The sequence below is a fragment of the Desmodus rotundus genome, chromosome 4, assembly GCF_022682495.2.
Source record: "Desmodus rotundus isolate HL8 chromosome 4, HLdesRot8A.1, whole genome shotgun sequence".
NCBI classification, from domain to species: Eukaryota; Metazoa; Chordata; class Mammalia; order Chiroptera; family Phyllostomidae; genus Desmodus; species Desmodus rotundus.
In genome coordinates, this window is record NC_071390.1 from 84,449,291 (window position 1) to 84,468,138 (window position 18,848).

General features: G+C 35.8%; 1 protein-coding gene across 6 annotated transcripts in view; it reads right to left on the minus strand.

Annotated features, from left to right (window-relative positions):
• The window catches only part of FAM13A (family with sequence similarity 13 member A), a 278,405-nt gene that overhangs the window by 63,854 nt on the left and 195,703 nt on the right, over positions 1-18,848 (minus strand). For all 6 annotated transcript variants that reach the window (XM_053922889.2, XM_071221261.1, XM_053922887.2 and 3 more), the window contains one exon: positions 2,356-2,397. In XM_053922889.2, coding sequence (XP_053778864.1) covers positions 2,356-2,397 — 42 coding nt within the window. The remainder of the gene's footprint in view (positions 1-2,355; positions 2,398-18,848) is intronic.

Below are 18,848 nucleotides of genomic sequence, written 5' to 3' on the forward strand. Positions count from 1 at the left end.
AACAAAACTAAACTGAACAAATTCTACCCATCTGATAACTTTGTCTCTCCTCTTTGTGAGTCCAGGATTACTGAAATGCCCACAACAAGTCTAGCAACAATTATCGGACGCAGTCAGGAAATAAGGTCATTTAATATAAGGCAGAATGAGGAAAGACTTTTTTCCTCATAGAATAATAATGGACCTATTCTTAAAAAGGTGAGTTTCTTCCAGAATGCATGCCAGTTTTGCAGAGGAGAGTATGGCTCACAAAGAAAACCTGCACAAATAATTTTATGATGCCTATTGTCTATTTAAAGTTCTTTTGAGATAAAATTATATGGGGAATAATGCTATTAACAAAAGAATACCTCCCCAGGACAATTACCATTCATAACAGAAGAGCAAAATCTTTCCGAACCTATTCAGTTAAATGGTGATATATACATATATATATATATGATTGAGCTGTATTCATACAAATGTCCCAATATATATTACTGCAGATGGAAGAATAAACTTATTTCGTTAAACCTGAGAAAAATAGTGAAGCACAGGGGCTGAAAAGAGCGCATGATAAGGCATCGTTTTTAAAGCCAGATAATCTTTCAATGTGTCTAAACCTTTCATCAACACAATGATTTTGAATAAGCTGATACAAAAATTTATAAATTTATACTCTTCAAAATGTTTTCCTTCATCTGAAAAAAGAATCACACCCAAACCGTCAAATTGTATACATTAAATATGTGTAGTTTTTTTATATCTCAGTAAAGCGGTTAAAATTAAAAAAGAACCATCTATATATATTTAAATGTTCAGATTGAGAAATACACTCATTCAAATGAAATGGATTTTAGAAATTTAAGAACTTTGGATTTTTCAAGTATAGTTTTATAATAGACTCATAGTAATTTCATTAAAACTATTTTAAAACAATGAACAAGTATAGTATAACTTGAGCATTAGAACTTTTATATTTAGAAGTCCTTGTCCCAACGATTCAAGATTACCTAATAGTAGTACATAGGAGTGTGAGTATATAATATGCACATATAGACCAACCACACACCTTTTCCAAACTATATGGGACATATAACAAATAAAGGTTATCAGGAAACAAACAGGCAAGAACATATCAATCTTAGTACAATTCTGGAATCTCTTTAAAATTCACAAAGTTTAGTAAGAGGTCAATCTTGCCTTCTGATTGCTTCCTCGCCTAATGAAAAAGAAAAATAATCCAAATTCATCCTATTAGATCCAAATTCATACCAATTAATGCTTCTGCTAATTCTTTTCCTTCTTATCACATCACATCTTCCTCTCTTCCTCCACCTGGTCCCTACTGATGGAAGATGCTCCAAAAAGGCCCACCCATGTCCCAGCAGGGAAAATCTTTGGGCAAGGGACTATTTATAAATACTTATTTAGGCATCTTTCTAGGTGTTAGGAGTACAGCCACGAATATGGCAATATATACATTGCTATGAGGAGAGACAGAAAATAAACAGATTGTGAAATTTCAGGTAGTGATAAATTTTCTACAAAATAAGAGTACAGGGTTGGAGAGTGTGAGTAGTCAGGGATGACTTCTTGAATAAGAAGACATTGGAACAAAGAGGTGAATGATAAGAAAGTGAATGTCCAGGCTGAGGGACAGCCAGTGCAAGGGCTCTGGGGCAGATACGAGTATATGGTTAGCCTTTTCCAGAAACAGAAGGTCATGCATGGGCTTGAGGCAAAATGAACAAGGTAGCTGGATAGGTAGGCAAGCACAGATAGCAGGGGTTTAGAGTTTAGTCAAAGTACAATTGGTAGCCTTAGGAGGAAAAGACACGTGATGGACAAAATTAACCAAGTGCTGCTGCTGCCCTGTGGAAAAATGATGTGATTTCTTTCCTCTGCTCCTATTAGACTGAAGGCTGAGCCTGAGGCTCATTTGACATTACACACCTAACACTGTGCTTGGCATGTTGCAGGCATGCACTAAATGGAGGCTGACTAAAATTAACAAAGGAAGATGCAAAGGCACGGTTAATACTTTAACCTTTACTTGCATCCTCTGTTGCATCATACCTTTCAAAGCACACAGACTTCTTTGCAAATATTGACTCTGACATTATCTAGACTGAAACAAATAAAAATCTCATATGTTGAAATGGTAGAGCCGTCTCTAGTCACACCCCCACAACAGAAGATCATATAGGAATATTTCTTACTTAGTGCTCTCCTCTTGTGTAGTTTTCAAAATCATTTGGTTGCTTATTGTATTAATCTTCTGATACTATCCAACATTAGAATTGCCTTTTTTTTTTCTGTTTAATAAGTGGGTAAGGAGAAGGAAAAAAAACCCCTTCAATTCAAGTAACTTACTCTCCTGTTGTTGAAGCACTGCTGACTTGGGATACACGGGCACTGTGGAAAAGAAGCAGAGAGAGCAAGTCACACAGAGGGAGGACCAGAGGCTGCGAACCAAGCATTTGAAGGGGATTTCAGGCTTAAAGAATTGGCCAGGCCCTCACACGACGTTTATCCAGCCCCCGATGGATGCTGATTTCCACTTGTTTCTAGAAACAGATGGCCCTGGGTATTTATTCCAGAACAGTGTTTTTTCCTGCTCCAATTTAAAGATGTCCAGGACAAGACGGTTTCACAAGTGACCTTTGAAAACTCTCTTTACCTTTTACCCTATTGCCATGGTCTTAGTTCAGAGTCTTTTTATTTTCCCCCAAACATGAATGCAGTTCTGCTATCTTCCTCTACCAACTCTACTCATTCCCCGCTCTCCCCAGCCCAAACCTGTCCCTTCCTTGCCCACCTCTCCAGATCTGTACACAGAAGCATCTTTCTAAAGTTGTTCTGGACATGGAGAGAGCAGCAGGGACCCCAGGGAATAGAGGACAAGGAACCAACATTGTTTTCTTTATGACTATTTCTAAACCATCTTTTCTAAGCCATCTTTCCTTCCTAAATTCCTCAAGATATACCATACCTCTAGTTTTCATCTTAACACCTGATTTACAGCTCTTTTGTTGAACATTTCTAAACTTCCTCTACTTTCCCATTTTTTCCAAAGTCTGAATTCCTTTGAAAGTGCTAAAAAGTAGTCGACATAAAGTGGAATGATGAAATTATAGAACACTATTTGATTAGCGCCCTTCATAATGTCACCATCTTGCCTGCATTCTATGTTTATATAGCCACAGGGAGGCAGTGAGGCTGGCAACTATTTTAACCGTATCAATACCCACACTTCACACTGCAGGGCTGTCCAACCTTTTGGCGTCTCTGGGCCACACTGGAAGAAGAAGAGTTGTCTTGGGCCACACATTAAATACATCGTAACACGTAATCACAAAAACATCTCACAATGCTTTAAGTAAATTTATGATTTTGTATTGGGCCGCGTTCATAGCCGTCCTGGGCTGCATGTGGCCCATGGGCCACAGGTTGGACAGCCCTGCTGGGGCTTGTCAGCTTCTAAATCGCAATTCAAAGAATCTACGCTTAAAAGAAGAGATTAAAAAAATCTCTAGTGTATGTTGAAGTATAAGTTTGCCTAACAGATCTGTTCTCTCCCTTTTCTTCCTTCTTTACTAGACCATACCTAAAGAAAACAAAACCTATTAATGACCAATATTGATGGTTGCCTTTCAGTTACTCCAAAGATCCTAATTTTTATGGCATAATTTTCAACATATGAATATGCTGCTGTGGAATTGTATGTTGAGTTTTTCTTCCATGTAGGTGTATATCTCATTTCTTACAACTCAAGGGTCTAACTGCCCCCAGGGACTGTATGGTATTCCTCATTTTCTTTCACTGGACTCCCTACCACTACTACCACCATCGTACCCCACACAGTATTCACTATCCCAGAGGTGATCAACAGATACTCAAGAGAATTCCCTCTGGTTAAGGCTCCAACTCTTTGTCATGGCCACAGACCATATCCAAATCTCCCCCCCCCCCCGACCACCACAAATAATGCTATAGTGTACAAGGGAAACTGCTGAGAAGGATCTTCATGAATAACTGAATCAATGAACAAACAAAGAAATAAATACACCCTAACACTTACCGAGCAATATGTTTCAGACACTGTGCTAAGTATTTTTAGATTTTCTTATTTACTGTTTACAATAAGCCTGTGAGGCAGGTTCTATTGTTTTCTCTCTTTTTCTTCTTTTAAATATTCTATTTATTTATTTTTTAGAGAGAGGGGAAAGGAAGGAGAGAGAGGGAGAGAAACATCAATGTGTGGTTGCCTCTTGTGTGCCCCTACTGGGGATCTATCCTGTAACCCAGGCATGTGCCCTGACTGGGAATAGAACCTGCAACCCTTCAGTTTGCAGCCTGTGCTCAATCCATTGAGCTACACCAGCCAAGGCTTGTTTCTTTTTTAAAGATTTTATTTATTTATTTTAGACAAAGAGGAAGGAAGGGAGATAGAGAGGGAGAGAAACATCAATATGTGGTTGCCTCTCGCATGCCCCCTACTGGGGTCCTGGCCCACAGCCCAGGCATGAGCCCTGACTGGGAAGCGAACCAGTGAGTCTTTGGTCACAGGCTGGTGCTCAATCCACTGAGCCACACCAGCCAGGGAGGTTCTATTGTTTTCTTTTACCCATTTTCAGATGAAGAGGTTAAAGAGGTTAAGTAACTTGCTAAGTCATGAGCCAAGAACTAAATGAGTTGGGATTTGAACCAAGAAAAGTTTTAGCTTAGAGTCTAAGCTCTTAATCACTACACTAGACTTTTAATCACTCATTCACTAGACCAAAAAATCACCAGAGTCAGTTTTGAATATGCAGCCCTGAATTTAGGTATTTTACTTTGTTTTCATCACAAACATTTCTCCTCTGCCTCACAATGCCTGTTATTCACTGTGGCGCCCACGTTATATAACCAGCAACAAATCCTTTGCTGGTCTGTCCTTAAATAGAACAGACAGTCCCTGCTTTGACGCTTTGTGGCTCACCCACTGTAAATTCAACACTGTGTAATCAACTCCTGTACGTCACTTCTCAATGTAGTTATACACCCTTGGTTTGGGGAGCAGGGACCAATGTGAATAATGACCAGGGGGATACAGAAGAGGAAAAAGAATGTAGATTTGCTAGATGCTAAAAACGCTCCAAAGATACATAGGTATAATGAACCAATTAGCCCCATGCTATCTGAGAATGAAGAGATATATCTCCTCTCCTTCCTTCTATGCACTTTAGACCTGAAATTCTTTTTGCTTGTTAAAGTACACACTGATATTTTATGTTCTTTTTTGCGGGGTATGAGTGGGTACGAAAAAAGGCAGGCAAGGAAGAAACAGAGAAAGAAATGCCAAGAAACAGGACCAGGTTCTGAAATTATTAACTAAGTAAGTGCTTCTCAAACTTGAATGTGCATCAGAATCACCTGGGATCTTGTTCATACAGATTCGGGTTCAGATGGTCTCGGTCAACAGAAGGGAAAGCTGAGAGTCTAACTAATTCCCCAATGATTCTGATGCTGGTCATTTGTGGAAGCCACTGATTAGCAAGGTCCTAAATCCCTGTGACTAAACATCCTTCAAGACTTCAATTCCTAATCAATAAAACAAACAAGCAAGCAAAATATAACCAGAGACATTGAAATTAAGGACAAACTCACAGTAACCAGAGGGGAGGTGGGAGTGGTAATGGGGGGGAAGGGGGAAGGGGGAAGGGCTGTCAGGGACATGTATAAAGGACACATGGACAAAATGAAAAAGGGGTAGGATTGGGGGTGGAAGGTGCGGATGGCTGGGGTGGGGGGCAGTGGGGGGGAAATGGAGACAACTGTATTTGAGCAGCAATAAAAGTGAAAAAAGGCATAATGGTAAAACATAATGATGTTACTTTAAAAATTAGTATGAAATAAAAATTTCTATATTTTAGAAAAAGGTAAGCATAAAAGATAATTGTAGATTTTCCCCTAGAGTCTATATAATTTTTCATGAATTATCTATTTGAAGAAATTGTATTATGAAATAAATGGTAATTATAAATTTTATCCTATATGTAAATTTTTACAGAATGGAATGTACTTTGAACAGCATAAATATTCATAAATTCTCTTTAAAAAAATCACTTCAATTCCTTAGGTACCATGACAGCTATTTTTAAACATCCCAATCTAAGCAACAAAGGTATGAGTTGGAAAATTTACGCTAATCTGAGTGAATAAAAGGCAACACATAAAATTCCCCTCACAGCTAAAAAAATGACCTGAACCATCTAAATCAGTCTTTAAAAGCCTTTCTCAGAATGCAAAAAAAAAAAAAGAATAAATCAGTAATAAACCCAAGTAATTAAATCGTGTTCATTTTTACTAGCATATTGATCTTAGGTCAAATTTATGACAAATTTATATTTGATTATTTCTTTAATAATCTTTTGGAACTTTTTGTATACTTAATGTGTCCATACTTTCATATTTTTCTAATTTCTCTAACAAAAGTATTCTGGGAACATTTTCTATTGGAAATCAGAAAAGACAAATTCTGGTCTTAGTTCTACAGTTAATTAGCTGAAATCATAGACTATTGGTTAGTTTGGCTGCATTAGGTTGGTTTCTTCATACAAAAAAAGAAAGGCTTGGCTAGTAATCTCTGAGGTTTTCTTTTAGTTCTAAAAGTTTATTGCCCTAAAGTCTGAATCATTATAAAAGGCTATAATTGTATATTTAGTTTTATGACACAGTGTCAGTTATAGTTTATTAGATACCAAAGTGTCTTTGTTAAGGTATCCTTCTACCTCCATAGTTCCTGTGGGATGTGCTTAACAACTCACCGGTAAGGTTTCTAAGAATGTTTAGTGTCTGACATAGGGACGTTCCCATAGTTGTAACTGGCTCCTGGAAGTAATCTAAGACATTGACAAAAAGGTGAAAAGTAAATAAGTTAACGTGAAAGACAGATTCCCCTCACCTACATGTAGTTTGTTTTTTTATTCTCTGCAAACAGCTAAGAATAACGAATTTTTTTTCATAGCCTTGACTGATTTGCTAAGAAAAGTTCTTACTTATGCAATATTAAATACTTGAATAAGGAGTTCATTTCCTAAGGCTGATAAAGCAAGTATGCAAAACTGAAAGTAATAAGCTCATGGGCAGACTCCAGCATTAGGGTCAACTTCATTACCCAAGCCTACTGCAAGTGATGAGGCACTGAATTCTCTATTGCTATGATCATTTAAAATGGATTCTAAGCCTGCTCTGAGATATCTTTATGATATATTTGAATATATTTAGACTTTATCTCTATTAGCAAAACCCAAATGGCATTTCTGTAAGCTGATTATGCTCAGCAGTATTAGTACATAAAAACTGCATATGATAAGATGCCCAGATGCTGTTGACAATTGATTATTTAAAATTAGATCTCTTGATTTGAAATAAAGAAATTTACATGTAAAAAGAAGTTTCAAATATACTGACACCGGACATCTTGAAAAAGCATGTGTCCTCTTTTTCTGTATGTTCTCTTCAGTATGTTCTCTTTTCTGTGGTGTATAAAATCCTACCTGTAATAAAATATTGTTTTAAAAGGAACCATTAGGTCTAACAGAATTATCCTTTTTCTTTAGAAAATCATATTTACATTTACTTGAATTTCTTAATGAGTAAGGATATAAAAGACAATTATGTCATGTTTGTTTAATTAAGACTCAGGATAAAGATCATGTAACTAATCATCAAAATGGCATGAAACTCTTAATTTGGCTATTTAACACAATACAGTATTTTTAGTATCATTTAAAAATGCCTAATGTTGAGATGCAGCATCAATAATATAAAATGATTGTAAAATTGTTTCCTTATAACTATATAAATGGATTTCTAAATTAAACTTTTCCCATGATTTTAGTGCACTCTTCAGAGTGTCATATATTAAAACAAATATATTCAATCCTCAAAATTTACTCACTTGGCTTTAGCTCTTAGCTATGCTTATCAGTGTGCAGAAATTTAATGGAATGTTTATACATACTTAGACTTGACAAAAACGGAATCACCCTTCTGTGGTGGTGTTACAGCTTGGATTAAAAAGCCTTATATATTTAGTTTAAAGTTATATATGATGTATATAACACTAGAACATAAATATTTTGGTTTAAAGTTATATACTATGCATATAATGCCAAAACATAAATTGAAAACATATTATATGGATATGACTCAGGAGGAACATTTTTTATCCTCATACTTTATCAAAGTTCACAGTTCCTATTCCTTTAAATCTTAGGACAGACTTGAAGGAAAAAACTGTTCTTCATTCCTGTATCTTAATATTCTGTTAAATATTTTCTAACAAATTAAATAGAGTCCATTAAAGTGTCAAAATTCTCAGCTTTTGTGCAGCTTCTTTCAGGTTTTAATAGTTTTCAATTTACACATTTAGTATGTATTTATGTGAAAAGAAATCAGAGTTTGTTTAGTTTTTAGATAACATGCTTATAAAGCCAAATTATGAACTGAAATGGACAGTTCGCTATGTACAGTACCCACTTACGGAGGAGGAAGTTAGGTGCAGAGAGGGTTAGTATCTCTCTCATTCACGTTTACACAGCCCTGATTCTCTCCCAGTGATCTGGCTTCAGAGTATGTCCTTACTAAGGGCATGATCCTTATTCTCAAGTAATGTCACTTTCATGTAAATGTTTGGCTATATATCTAGTTACTTTCTTTGAATTAGAACAGATTATTAAAAGTACTTTGTTGGATTTAATTTTCTTTCCAAATTTATACATTTTGGAAAGCTACGTCATCTACATTTTCATGTTTATTAGTATAAAATTATACAAAGTATTCTCTAATCTTTTGAAAACAACTATATCCCTTATAGAAAACTTCAATTCTGATTATTAGTATTAGTATTGTTCCTTATTTTTCCTGTTTACCAGAAGGTCATTTTATAATTTGCATTTTTACTCCAAATAACCATAAATTCTGATGAATTCCAGCATAAATTCTGCTCCTTTTCTGTTTTCTTTAATTATTATTAAATCCTTTTTGGTTTCCAAGAGGTTGCTTTTCTTCCTTTTTATAACTTATTTTGAATGTATGGCTCATTTATATTCAATTTTCTTAAGAGGGTGAAGTTAGCTCTAAAAAGGAGCTTAGATCTCAATCTACAAATTTGGTTATGCAGGTTTGTCCTTTTTCTTCTAAATAGTCTACACTTGAAGTTTTTATTTCCTCTTTGAACTTTTCCTTCCATTTAGAAGAGTTTTTAGTGATTGATTAGAAATTGTTATTAATTATGTTGTGCTCAGAAAAAATTACTATTACAATATCTGCTCTTCAAGAACATTTAGAGATAGCAGAATAATCTTTTTAGTAGCAGGAAAGCTTGAGCTTATTAGCAGGGTGTGAAATTTAGGATATGTAGTGCTTGCTTATTTAATTATTAATTATATCAAATTCTCAGCGGTATTTTGTAAATTTTGTTTGTTATAGACTTACAGTTGTATGTGTAAGTTTTATACTTTAAATGTGCTTGCCTGTTTATCCTTGTTAACCTGAGTTAAATTTGTATGACTTCATGCTATGCTATTTTATACATATTTATTTATAAACTTTATGTCTTTAGCATGGGTTTTAGCTAATACAGTACTGTATTTTGCTGTGTATAATGTGCACCCATGTTTGTGGTGCACATTATACAAATTTTCAGGAAAAAAATCTTTGATTTTAATGTTTTAATTCAATTACTTGTTTATTTGTATTTAGAAACAAAACCAATGATCATATTCCAGAGTATTATTTTGCATACAGATACTGTTATTACTTTCTAGAGTTACACTTTTAATGCATAAGTATAAATAAAAGAATTAAAAACATTTATATAGATACAGAATCAGTACTACCTATGTATAATGCACATCCTTATTTTTCCCTGAAAAATTTGGGCAAAACAGTGCAAATTATACAAGGAAAAATATGGTTTGTGCTGTTTAACAAATTTGGCTTAAAATCTTGTTCTGGTATTGATATTGTCACCTTTCTTTTTGTTTATGCTTATCAGATATAAATTCTATCTTTTATTTTATATGTATTTATTTATAGTGAGATTATATTTATTAAAGCTGGGAACAGTGAAACAAGGAAGGGCTTAGAATAGAAGAATCACAGACGAGAGCTTAGGAGGAGCTGCTTTGGCCCTCTGGAAAGTCAGAGAAAAGGGGGCCTTGGAGACAGGTTCAGGGGGTCAGCCTGGGATGAGCTGCTGCTGCCCATTGCTCCTTGGTTGCAAATCTCATGGGGAAACTTAGGAGATGCATGCCTGAGAGGGAAGAAAGGAGTGGGCGTGCTCTTGGGAGGGCTCTGTGACAGATATAAATTCTACATTTTAATTATTAACCTTTCTGTGCCATTTTGTTTTGTGGCTTTTTTGAGCACAATAGAAGTTGGAGCAAAAGTAGGTTTACAGTTGTTCATACGGCAAATAATAAAGGGAAACTTTCACGTACTCACAACTGTAAACCTACTTTTGCCCCACCCTATATAGTTCAAGTAGTCATTTTTAAAAAGTAATTTTAGCTTTTATTAAAGAATTTAATCCATTTACATAGATTGTCATAACTGACATTACCTGTCCTAGTTTTGTGTTTTTGCTTTATGCTAATTTGGGAGCTTCCTTTTCCTTTGATTTCTGTCTTTGCTCTTAGTCTCAGAAGATTTAAAATATAGGAGTCCTATGCCCAGTTCTCCTGGTGGTTGCCTCTCATACCCATACATCTATAATTATTCAAACTAGCTCTACAAAACAAACAAAACCCCCCAAACTCTCGACCCCTGCTTCTATTCTCTTATTTTTCACATACGAGACAAGAAATTTAGAATTTTGTTTCTTTCTTTGCCCCTCTACCAATGATTATAATGACGTCTCTACTTCTTAATTTAAAAAAAAATTTAATTCACCTCTCAGTTAGCTGGGCATACATTAGCTTTGATGTCTACTTCTACTTCTATTAGTGTCTTATTTTGCTTATAATAATTTTCTGGTTGACTTTCCAATCTTTATGACTTTCATCTCTAGCATTATTTCTCTTATAGCCTTTTCTTTATCTGTTTCCTTCATTTTGGAAGAGCTCCTCAAGTTTCTCTCTCATCATGTATTTAGTTAATATTTTAATAATTTCTGATTTTTATTCCTTCCAACATAGTTTTATAAATCTCTGCTAATACATTTGTAGGCTCCCTTTTCTTTCCTTATTTCAGCTATTCTTCTGTGTCTCTAGCCTTTTAATTCTAAACTTATTCTCCTCTTATAGGTTCAACCCATATTTCAAAGAGGTTGGTTATGTCCTTGAGCATTTTTGGAGAATAGTAGCAATGTTACTTTTCAATGGTTCCTCTGAACCACATGAAAAACAATTCTCTGAAATCTGTTTTTAGAGAGTCTTCAGGGCATCCTTTTCTTTAGTTTCTAATTTCACAGGTTCCAAATAGACCTTCGTGTTTAGTGGTTCTTAAGGGGGAACAATCAATCTAGGAGAGGCACTGCCAGCAACCTGGATAGGGAGACTATTCTTAGTTTATGTCATTATCCCCTGCCTGTGGGCAGATGTCCTCTCTTGGATTTAGACTTTAAAAGCCGGTATCTGAGTCTGTCCTAGGACAATCTGAAATGCATACTTCTTGCTACTGGTCCAATTTTATGTCTAAGCTGGAGAATCAGAGACAAATTTGTAGTCTGTCTTTACACACTGTACAATTGAAAACATGCATTAAATCCAATAATACATGTTTTATCCTTCTCTCAAATGCTTCAGTTAGGTGACCGACCATGCCAGAGGGGTGCCCTTCCCTCTCTGCTGCTTTGTATATGGAATGTTCTAAATACAAAGTGAAGTAACGGAAGTGATGGGGGCAGAGAGGTGAAAAGAATATCCAACTCAGCTCTGCATGGTTCAGAAATAAGTTTGGGCTCAATTGGAGGAATGTCACTTGCTTTTCTGGTCAGTGCAGTAGACGTTGGAAAGAATCCAAGTGAGTTATTTTCCCCCTTCCTTCTCTCTTTGTGGTCACTGTATTGTTCAGATGATGGAACATGAAGTCTATAAGGCAAAAATATGTTTCTCAGTTCATCCCACTGATGTGACAAGTTGATTTCTCCTTATTGTTGTTATAAAGCTGCCTCTAGATTCTGTCTTTTATATCATCATTAGAATTTAAACAGGAAGCTGGGAGTAGTTATATCAGGCAGAGTTAGTCTGCTATTTGTTTAATGTAGAGGTTTACATTTTATTAAACCCTGAAGTTCCTATAGTCAGAAGTCTGTGGGGAGACAGGGAAACAAGAATAAGCAGGTAGAGATCTAGACAGAATGGCTTCAAAGACGCCATTTTCTACAAGTTAGTTTCTCCTTTACTTTTTTATCCTGAAGAAAGACATGAGGACAAGCATAAAAATATATATAATTTACCTTTGCTTCTTAATATAGCCTAAACATATGCTTAATACTTTAATTAGCATTGATAGCAGTAAACCCAGAATGTATACTTTTCTCCTACTATTCAAAAAATATGACTAGTGACTCTTAGATGTCAAAAACTCAATACTGAATCCCTAAAGAATTGTATGATAAAAAGTAGTAAAGTTTATAACCATTCTTCAGTGTAAAATAATTTTATTGCTGGTCTGGTTCAGTGGTTTTCAGCTAGGGCTGTGCATGAAAATACCCCATGATATTTTCCCCCCACAATTTTTTACTGTGGTAAAATACATATCATATAAAACTTCAGCATCTTAAACAGTTTTAAGTGTACAGTTCAGTGGCCTAAGTACATTCACACTGCTGTTCAACCGTCACCAGCACCCATCTTCAGAACTCTTTTCATCTGGTGAAACTGAAACTCTGTTCCCATCAAACAGTATATCCCAATTCTCCCTTCCCTCCAGTGTCTGGCAGTCACCATTCTATTTTACGTCTCTAGGAATGTGACTGCATTAGTCACCCTATGCAAGTGCAATAACACAGTATTTGTCATTCTGTGATTGCCTGACTCCGCTTAGCATACATGTCCTCCAGGTTCGCCCATGTTGTTTTTGTGCCACAGGCGCCTTCCTCTGTAAAGGCTGCATACTACTCCACTATGAGTGCATACTGCATTTTGTCTATCCATTCACCTGTTGGAGGACACTTGATTTGCTTCATCTTTTGGCCATTGTGACTAATGCCACTATGAACACGGGCGTACAAATATCTTTTTGGAATCTTGCTTTCAATTCTTTTGAGTACATACCCAGAAGTGGAATTGCTAGATCACGGGGTAATTCTGTGTTTAATTTTTTGAGGAACCTTCATACTATTTTCCCTGGTAGCTGAACCATTGTACATTTCAACCAGCAACACAAGTGTTTCAACTTCTCTTCATTTTTGCCAACACTTTTTATCTTTTTGATAGCAGCCATCCTAAAGGGTGTGAATCTCATTGTAGTTTTGATTTGTATTTCAATGATGATTAGTGACGTTGGATTATCTCCTCATGCTGAAATAACCACAAAAGTCAAAACCCAGGCTTGTAGACACTGAAGACTCAACAAACGAAAGCAGAACTAGCAACAGATCCTAGCTAGATCTGACTGCCTGCCAGGCAAGAGAAATCAGTAACAACAGGCTGAACAGGGCACAGAAGAACACCTACACCAAAAGCCGCTTTGACGTCAGTATGAGCAATGCAGTCGGGGCCTCCTTTTCTGGGATTCCAGCCTAGACTATGAAAGAGGCCAAGGTATGGACATCATCCCAGCCAAGAATGTTCTGCATGTTAAGTTTGCCTGTTTGTGTTTATTTTGTGGCAATCTCACTAAGGGTTTGGCATAACCTGTCCTTCCCTTTGATTTCTTTAATAACCTCAACAGGGCAGGTAATGTCTAATGAGCATCTGGGGAACAATGACACCTACTGTTGGAGCTACCGGAGCTGCCATAAACTCGCCACATGGGACAGCGGCAGGTGTAGATTTGTAGCTACTATTTCTTTCCTTTGTAAAAAAAGGACAAATGGCTCTGTGGTGAGTTAAGTTAGATTGAAGAAGTACTGAAATTAGAGAACACAAAGCTCTTATCACAGAAGATATTTAATACAGAATAAGAATATATGAATGCATCTCTGTTTATAACAGCCCTACCTTACTGCAGGAGAGACTGAAGGCAATTTAAATGTACAGTAGACAAACAGGTGGTTCAGCCATGCCTGTTGAAAGAATTGCAATCACAGACACTGAAATTCTACAAGGTGAAAAGTGGAGCAAGGTAACAACTGAAATGGCCTCTCTGGTTCCCTGATCTGCATTCCACCCCCCTTCCTGTGGCCACAGGAAGGTCTGGAATCTCCAGTAGTACACCGCGTGTTCTCCATCTCGCTCCTCTACTGCAAACACAGACTCTGTCTTGTTATTATAAATAATGCACCTTGTCTTCACTCCAATAGCTGGATACCTGTCTGCCCTCTCTATATGAGGTCCTTTGTGAGAGAGAGAGAGAGACAGAGAGATGATCGATTTGTTGTTCCACGTATTTATGCATTCACTGGTTGATTTTTGTCTGTGCCCCAACCAGAGACCAAACCCACAACCTTGGTATATGGGGACGATGCTCTAACCAACTGAGCCAGAGCCAGGGCTGTACTTACCTAATTCTAACCTAATTTCTAAGACTATCAAATAATGTTATTCAGAAAAAGAAGCTACATGTGAAAATTTAATTTCAGGCCGAATAATTATGATTTTTGCATTTTTAAAATAGCTCCACTAAGTTTAAATTTCCCTCATGTGAAAAGAATTCCTGTGGGTAACTTCCTTTTTTTCAACATTATCTCTTCTGTAAATGAGGGTTAGTATATACATTCATTCTTTTTTCTAACTTTTGCCATATTTTAATTTTTATGACTCTTAACATTGAAAGGTGAAATAGCTTTTATCAAGAGTTTGGTAATACAATAATTTTCTTTATATTCTCTTACCTTCATTTTGCAGGTACAGAATTTCTGTTTGAACACTGAATTATTAGCCTAGGTAATTACAAAAATTATCACACTATATACGTTCTTGAAAATTTATGACTGATAAACCCATTTTTTCACAACTGCTTTTTATAACAATGGTTAAAAAATAAAATTTGAATACCAAATAAAACATAGATTGATGTTATTCAGAGAAATAAAAATAAGAATTCAGAGAACCAATAGTTCTCATTTACTCGCCAAGATCCTGTGTTGTAATCTTCTGTACCATATAAAGTTTCATTTCCATTAATATATGATAATCGCTTGTTTGATACTGTTGTGTGTATTTACATAATGAACGCCAGAGACACCGCGTGCTCAGCAACAACATCTCATGTGTTTATACTAACTGTACAGTTGAGATACCCTATGAACCAGAAGATGCTCATTTGGTTAGCAGGAAACCAGGATGAACCAAGTGGACCACCATGCTGCCTCGAATGAAACCTCAAATGTTCCCTCTCCTGCCACGAAGGGATTATGTAATATGCTTCAAGTCACTAAAGGCCAGAAAACTACTGAAAAGCATTTACTTGGCTGAGCCTGAAGTCCTATGACACATTTCTGAACTATTGGTGGTTGAATTAACCTCTAAATATAATGATTCAACAAATTGGATTAAAAAATAAATACACAAACTGTGTATTGCATATCCTGACACTTATTTTTTAAAACACTGATTTCAAGATTGAGAAAAGATACTTTAAAAATTTGAACAATTTTAACTTTAATTTACATGGTCATTATATTTTCTAAGTCCCTCAGGTAGGTAGGTGGCAAGGAAAGATGCAGTAAGAAAAACTTGGTTCTGGGCTATTTCTACATTGAATGGTTTGCTAAAAATCACATCAATATAGCAAACATTTTAGTCTAGAGAGAAGTGATCCACTTTAACATTCTGTAAACTTACCTACTTTAATAGTTACTATTTTAGCATTATAAGCTTTAGAAAATAATCCTGAACTCCATAAACTCACTGAATATTTAGTTTCTCATGCCACTACTACATAAGAAATATTTTAACATTAACTCAGGCTTCTTCAGTAAGTAAGCCTTGTGCTCACACCCCTCCTCCACCTGTACATATATACAGAAGAGAGATTTTTAAAATTCAGGTCACAGCCTAATTATCAGGCAGTCTTTGAAATTAAAATAGCTAGTTTAACGTTTCTGAATTTAAAACAAAGTGTCTTATTTTATTTATTTTTTATTGTTGACACTATTACAAATGTTCCCCATTTCCCCCCCTCTACTCAACCCCACCCTCCCCTGGCCTTCACCACATTGTTTTCTGTGTCCATGGGCTGTGCATATACACATACATGTTCCTTCAATTACAGTGTTTTCAGTTATACTAAAATTTGTTTAAATATTTGTTAAAACAAAGAGAGGAAAACCAGAGCATAAACAATATGGTGAGGGGTTCCAATAAGCTCAGTCTGGCCATGGTGTAGAATATTCTATCGAAAAAAATTAAAATGGGCAAATAAACCCAAAGAAGCCTTCCCCCTCCTCCACTTCCTATACTGGACCAACAAAAGTCAAATGAATACCTCAAATAGAAAGGTGAGAGTGGCCTTTCATATTCCTCTGAACTAAAAGAAAAATAAATTTTGAATTAATATAATTTCTGTTAATATTCTAACAGGTAGATTTCACTAAAACTCTGTCCTACATGTTGCAAATTTTGTTTTGACACAGAGCTAAACTCACAATGAAGGAAGATTATAAAACACACTCCAACTGGGAGCTAACCACAGTCAATTACTTCTTCATGGGAGAACATCAAGGGAAGTTTCTTTCTAAATGAGCTTAAGGCAAAAATAATTCACATGGTAACTTTCAAGATGCAGCTTTTTACTACCTTACTGTACAACTCCAATTCAAGTAATCATATATTTCACATAAACTTTTAAATGATTACATACTCAGTTATTTCAATAAAGCTAATTATAGCTTATTAACCTGATGATGAAAACCAGAAACAGCCCTCAAAATTCTGTTAAGGTGTGAGCCGCTTCAAAAATGAGGCCCCAACAACACAAAGCACAGCTGTAAATAACAGGCAGGAGTATTGACGAGTGTAGATAATATGAAAGAACATAAATGAAATCATAAAAATAGTTTACATTCCTGAGGCAATATAGAAGCAATATGAAGCTTAATGTAAAAGTTTTAAATTAAAATACAAAATATATTTGACAATAAAATAGATTTTCCTTTCTTTAACATGTTTTTCTCCTTCCAATAAATGACCTCAAAACAAAGAATGAATGATTCTCTCTCCCCTTCGGTGTCTACTAGAGTAGTCTTTGAGCATTTTTGACTATGCGCTCACATAAGATTAGGGTTTTTTAAAAAGGCTTCATGGATTTGCGTGTCACCAGCGCAGAGGCCATGCTAATCCTCTGTGTCCCGATTTTAGTGTGAGTGCTGCTGGAGCGAGACGCAGGTTAGGCTTTAAGCAGCCACACCCCTCAATGTATGAAATATCAGAATTAAGTTTGTTTCCTAATCAAGATTCAGTGTCAAAAAGTACTAATTATGATCAACATTCTGTGAAAAGACTGTAACTAAAAAACCTGTTATGGTTTTATTTTAGAAAAATTGCCTCCATGTGTTATATGATGGGCACTGTACTAAATACTGCTTTGTTCAAAACAGATCCTTAACTCTAATGTGTAATAAATTATAACGAAAATTAACAAGGGTACTTTAGTGAACATTACATTATAAATATAATTGGCTTTCTTAGAATTTAGAAGTGCCTCTGGGCAATGTTTACATGATGCAGCGTTCTGAACATGGCCGTGCATGTGTGTGGCTAATGCTTTTCTAAAATGTGTGTGCGAAACCTCCCAGGCAAGCAGAGACAATCAAAGCCAGTCCTTCCTCCCTTCACATCTTCTCTCCCTCAACCAGCAGCGCTCCACAGGAAGGCAATCCCTGCCTGGTAACCAAGAACAATATAATGTGAAAAGGAAATGAGGATAACATAATCTGGGGAAAGATGAGAATAAATAGTCAACTTTGAGAGTTAATTAGCATATTTTTCTTTCCCCTTTCATAAAGGTACCCATGCATGGAGTTCAGTAATGTCATCTTCTTAAAGCTATACATTCTAACACTAAAGCATTGATTCCAAATGGATTAAATCAATGAATTCTAAAAATCAATTTAAAACACTGATTTTAAAAGCAATTTTAAGGAAAAATGGCCAAGGGCAATTCTACCAAATAGAATCGAGAAAATAAACTTTATCCATAAAATTTACACATCAGAATGCAAAACATTTGAAAAGACTACCATTTCTACTTCCAAGCAAAGTGGGTGTAGTACTATTATTATGGCCCCCAGACACCTATTTACACAGGTTATTAGGCCTGTTTTGGGTTTTGTGTCACTCTCTCAGGCACGTCCAATGACATGAAATGTCATTTTTGGCCTAAATTTTAAATTGAGAATTAATTGATTCACTTTTAATTTTTAAAAATAAGCACACGTGATGTGGATGAAAGAGGAAGAGTGCCATGACATTGAGCCAATGACAAACTGTAACAGCTTGGAGTTCATTCAGTTCCTCCACGGATACCAGTGTCAACCTTGGGTGTTCATTATTTATGTTTGCTGGCTCTGAATAACGGCCAAGCTTAAGCAGCTAATTAATTTGTTTTAAAAAAAACCCCACTTAAACATGCATTGAGAGATTTAGGCAATCAATTCATGTGTGTCAGGCAATCAGGTGCCTAACGTCCTCAGACATGCAGCGTTATATTCTCCCCACACCGCTTGTGGGGAAAAACATTTACCAAATAAACCCAAGAAATAGTCCAAA